Raw genomic sequence first — 4736 nt, 5'->3', positions numbered from 1 at the left:
TCTGTTGTCCCTAGAAGTTTACAGGCGAGGAAATTTGTGTACCTCTTCCTACATCTACCCCAGCAGGGGTAATCTTTGAATATCGTGATTTAATTAGTAGGACTACGATAGAAGGTTTACTTTTCTGAATTTCTAAATATTGTCTTTTTTGTTTGTTTAAAAAGAAAAAAGAAAAAAAAAAAAAGATACATTGTCTTCGCTGCTCCCTGACTTAACCAGAGTCTGTCGGCTCCCCAAATTGGCGAATTCGACCAGACCCGAGTCTCTCCGTCTTCAATCCTGTCTGCCCAGTGAACTAAGGCTTCGGAACCCTGTGGGTGGAGCTTTTTAGGATCTTAGGATCAGTGAAACTCCAAACAGTAGGTGACCAGGTGAGAAGAAAGGAAGGAAAGGGGTTAAAAGGGAAGAGGTAAGTGGGAGGGATGAGGAGGAAGTAAGTGGGAGAGGGGAGTCTTTTTAAAGGTATGCATTTTCTTTTAACCAATAGCCGTTTTCCGTCTGGGTTGCCCTCCCCGGGCCTTCATTGGCTAACGCATACTATAAAATCAGGATAGCAAGGGTCAGACGCTTTATTGAGGGAAAGTTGGTCAAAGGAAGATTTATTTTTATGAGATCCCTAGCTCTGAGATTCACTCTGGTGTCGCATCTATTCGTGCAGGTCTGTCCTTCACAGGATCCCTCAAGCTCCGACCCCATGGCCCTGAACCCAACCAAACCCAAGTCCAGCGTGCGCCTGGTTTTCTTTGGCGCGGCTGGCGTGGGCAAGACCGCGCTGATCCAGCGCTTCCTGGCTGACACATTTGAGTCCCAGCACAAGCGCACGGTGGAGGAGCTGCACTGCCTGGAGTATGAACTGGACGCGCAGCAGGTGCGCGTGGAGATCATGGACACGAGCGGCAGCTATTCGTTCCCGGCTATGAGGCAGCTGGGGATCCGCCGTGGGGACGCCTTTGCCCTAGTCTACTCGCTTCAGGAACCGGAGTCCTTCCAGGAGGTGCGGCGGCTGCGCGCCGAGATCCTGGAGACCAAGGGGGAAGCGCCCAGCCCGCCGCCCATCGTGGTGGTGGGCAACAAAAGCGACCTGGCGCCGGGTGGGAGCTTCCCCGACGCCGTGATCGCCGCCGTGGAGCTCGAGTGGGGCGGCATCTACCTCGAGGCGTCCGCCAAGCGAGGAGAGAACGTGCTGAGCCTGTTCCAGGAGCTCCTGCAGCTCGTGCACCTGCCCTGCCACCTGAGCCGCCTCAGCCCAGCGCTTCGCCGGCGCCGCCAGACTTTCCCAGTAGCAGCTCCCGATGGGGCGGTGGGGACGGGCTCCACGTCCCGAGCCGTGATGCGCAAGCGCCACAGCTGCGCCGTGTCTTAGCGCTCGCGGCTCCCTTTTCTCTGAGCGCCCCAAACCCAGCGAGAGAAAGCACGGCCCCAGCTTAGTGCCCTTCCCTTTCTCAGCTCTCTCCGCCACTTGGGTTCATACTCTTGAACCATCCATCCCCTGGCTGAAGCTGCTGCGGGTATCCTGCCGCTGCTGACTCGCCTTTCCCGGTGAGGGGCGCAGGTGAGCTGTTTGCTGGGCCCCGGGAAACCCGGCCCCAAACTTGGCTCGTCCCTGCGTGGTTAGGTCGGTGTGGGGTTATGTGTCCACCGTGCCAGCGTTCCTGTTCTTGGATGGGCGGGGTGGAAAACGGGGTGCCAAATATGAACAACCCGAAAGTCCTGAAGCTGCAGTTTGGTACTGAAGTGTGGGCTGCTGGACCGTTGTGGGGACGCTGGTCCCACAGAAGACTGGGACTGGACTTGGGGTAGAATAGCTGTAAAAAACAACAAAAAACCCAGCGTCTTCCATGGACTTAAATCGGGGGGCTCTGTGAGGAAGATGGGGCTCGAAGATTCCTTCCAGCTCCAATCCCCTCACACTATGAATAGGAGACGCTCTTTTCTTAGCTATACAGTGGAAAGTGCCTAAAGTGACAGATCTCTGAAAAAATAGCATCCGTGCTAAGCTGTCAAGGTTACATTTAATCGCTCCGTTTGCAACGCCCGGAACTTTAATCATTTGTGCGGGAGCAGGCGGGTTATCTTCTAGGGACACCATTAACAGTTGTTTTCTTCTATCTCCGTGATACCCTGGCAGCTGCTACGTTCTTAAGCATCCCCGTTGTTTTAGCTTGTAGGTTGTAAACCGTTCAGGGGCAAGGACTGACTGTTGCATGCATGTGCACCTATATTTGGTATACAAATTTGATTCCTCTAATTCAGGACTATGTCCCTGAGGTTGGGTGTAAATATTTGTAAATAAATTTCTATTAATTACAGTAAAGGAGTTCCCTCCTCCTTCAGTTAAAGTTTGATTACAGAGCTAAAGTTTCCTGCCTATTACCTTCTTCAGATCCTCACAACACTGAGGTAAGTGCTATCACTCCCATGTTACAGCTGAGGAAAAGCGCCCCAGAGTCACACAGCTTGTTAGTTTCTGTGCATGACTCCAAGGACAATGCTTTCTCTTTCGAAGACAGATCATCGGCATCCCTTAGCTAGGTCCCTTTTTCATTTGATCCTCACAGCCATCCCTTAAGGCAAGCAGTACAAATGCCATTATCTCTATATCACAGAAAAAGAAACTGACTTAAATGTTAAATTACTTGTAACAGTAATAAGTATTAGAATAAAGACTTAAACTTCTGATTCAAATCTTCCATAGCTCAGCAGTTTTGCCTAGTTAAGTCCAGTGTTGTTGTTGTTGTTGTTGTTGTTTTCCCAGTCAAGTCTGACTCTGTGGCTCCATTTGGGGTTTTCTTGGCAAAAATTTTGGAGTAATTTACCATTTCCTTCTCCAAATTTTGTCTAAGATTAAGTCCAACACTGTACAGATACTTGAAATAAAAGTTCTTCATCATTAAAAGTTTTTTGAGGAAGGAATAGGGTAAAGTGGAACACAGGTTTATAGTTCTTTAAGAAAAAGGAAGAGGAAACTCTTTCCTAATAAGGCACAGTGGTATGGTAAATAGAGTAAATTAGGAAGATGTGGGTTCAAATCCTGCCTCTGATGCCTATTAGCTGTTCCACCAGGTGTTTAGCTTTTCTGAACTGCCCTTATATATAAAATGGGAAAAATAGCACCTACTTCACAAAGTTGTTGTGAGATTCAAATGAGATGATATGTATAAAATCCATTGTAAAACTTTAGCTATATGACCATTACAAGTTTTTCAGTAAAGGAATATAGGAACTTTATACAGCTCTGCAAAAGGACATGTACAAACAGGCCACTTACCACTGTTCCTGTCTTTCTCCTTTACTTTCAAAGATTCAAGAAGTTTGGAGAAAGTTTTTTCAGTCTTAGGAAGAAGAGAACAATTTTTGTTGTTATATTACTAACTAATAAGTGTAAGCAATTTCCCCAAATAAATTCATGAACTTTATAGGAAATCACCAGGATCTTTGTATTTGGCCATACATCCATTTCTAATTACTAAAGCCCATTTGTTCCTATTTACAAAGGGAAGGGAAGGCCCCACCCATCCATATTTCCTCTTCTTGCTTCCCAGTCTGGTCTCTTGTTTGTTGATCTGAAACATAGTCATTTTAGGGTTAATCATTCTTAAAGTAGACACTACACAAGATTATCAGACTTATTATCATAAAGGGTATACAATAGTTATCACAAGTTACTATTAGTTATCTTTTCAACATTTGTCAAACCTAGTGCTATTTACAATGATGTGTGCTACATGTATGTATGTCCTGGTAAGCCCATTTCACTTTCAGAAATTTCCACTTTTTAGGTCAGACACAAATATTCATGGACTAAATACATTATAGAAGGTTTGAATATGTTCTCAAAAGACAATTCTGTTCTTTTAACCATTTTTGGGTTCTTCTGAGGCTTCCCTTCTAAAATTAATAATAAATGTGAGGAAATGTTTCATAAAGGTTAAAACACTGGCTTCTATCTAAATGCTTCTGGTGGGGGTAGGGAGATAGTATATCTAATTTTTAACTGTTCTGAAAATGTTGCTTATCTGTTCCATCTTTCCCCAGTCCTAACTGTGTGTCTCACCACTGATTATTCAGTTATCACTCTTTTTTAAAATAAAAAATTTAATTAATATCTTTTGTTTTCTTTATGTCACCAACATTTCTCCCAAGATCCTTTCTTCCCCTTTCCTACCCCCTAAATCATCCCTGATAAACAAGTGGTATTTTTTTTTTTCCTAAGGCAATTGGAGTTAAGTGACTTGCCCAGGGTTACACAGCTAGGAAGTGTTAAGTGTCTGAGACCAGATTTGAACTCAGGTCCTCCTGATTTTAAGGCTGGTACTCTATCCACTACACCAACTAGCTGCCCCAACAAGTGGTATTCTTAAAGAAGAAAAGGAAGAGTGGGAAAATCAGCAAAACTAATTCATATGTCAGAAAAGTCTGAAAATATATGCAGTATATCACACTCATGAATCTCTTATCTCTGCAAAGGAGTTGGGTGGTTGTATAAAAATGCTATTCTTAATCTTATCTTAATTTCTATATCTATTCCTCCCTACTCCATTATAGAAAAATTTTAATATCAAATTAATATTAATTCTTAACCATTCTAGCAATGTTCAGATTCCAGGTGTCCTTGCATTTCTACCTTGATTCACAGCTTGTAGAGGGCCGGAACTCTGGAAAAGTATACTTGAAACAAGATATTAACTCAGTGAATTGATGAGATGATGGTTCTCTAGTTCACACATATTCAGTAT

The 4736-nt window shown here is 44.3% G+C and overlaps 1 protein-coding gene across 1 annotated transcript; it reads left to right on the top strand.

Annotated features, from left to right (window-relative positions):
- Positions 1-549: 549 nt before the first annotated feature.
- LOC141550112 (GTP-binding protein Di-Ras2-like) lies at positions 550-4103 on the top strand. The gene has a single exon (XM_074280379.1). The coding sequence runs from the start codon at positions 608-610 to the stop codon at positions 1361-1363; it is 756 nt and encodes a 251-aa protein (XP_074136480.1). The 5' UTR covers positions 550-607; the 3' UTR covers positions 1364-4103.
- Positions 4104-4736: the final 633 nt, after the last annotated feature.

The sequence above is a fragment of the Sminthopsis crassicaudata genome, chromosome 1, assembly GCF_048593235.1.
Source record: "Sminthopsis crassicaudata isolate SCR6 chromosome 1, ASM4859323v1, whole genome shotgun sequence".
Lineage (NCBI taxonomy): Eukaryota > Metazoa > Chordata > Mammalia > Dasyuromorphia > Dasyuridae > Sminthopsis > Sminthopsis crassicaudata.
The sequence above is the reverse complement of the archived record's forward strand: the minus strand, read 5'-3'. Positions and strand labels throughout refer to the sequence as shown.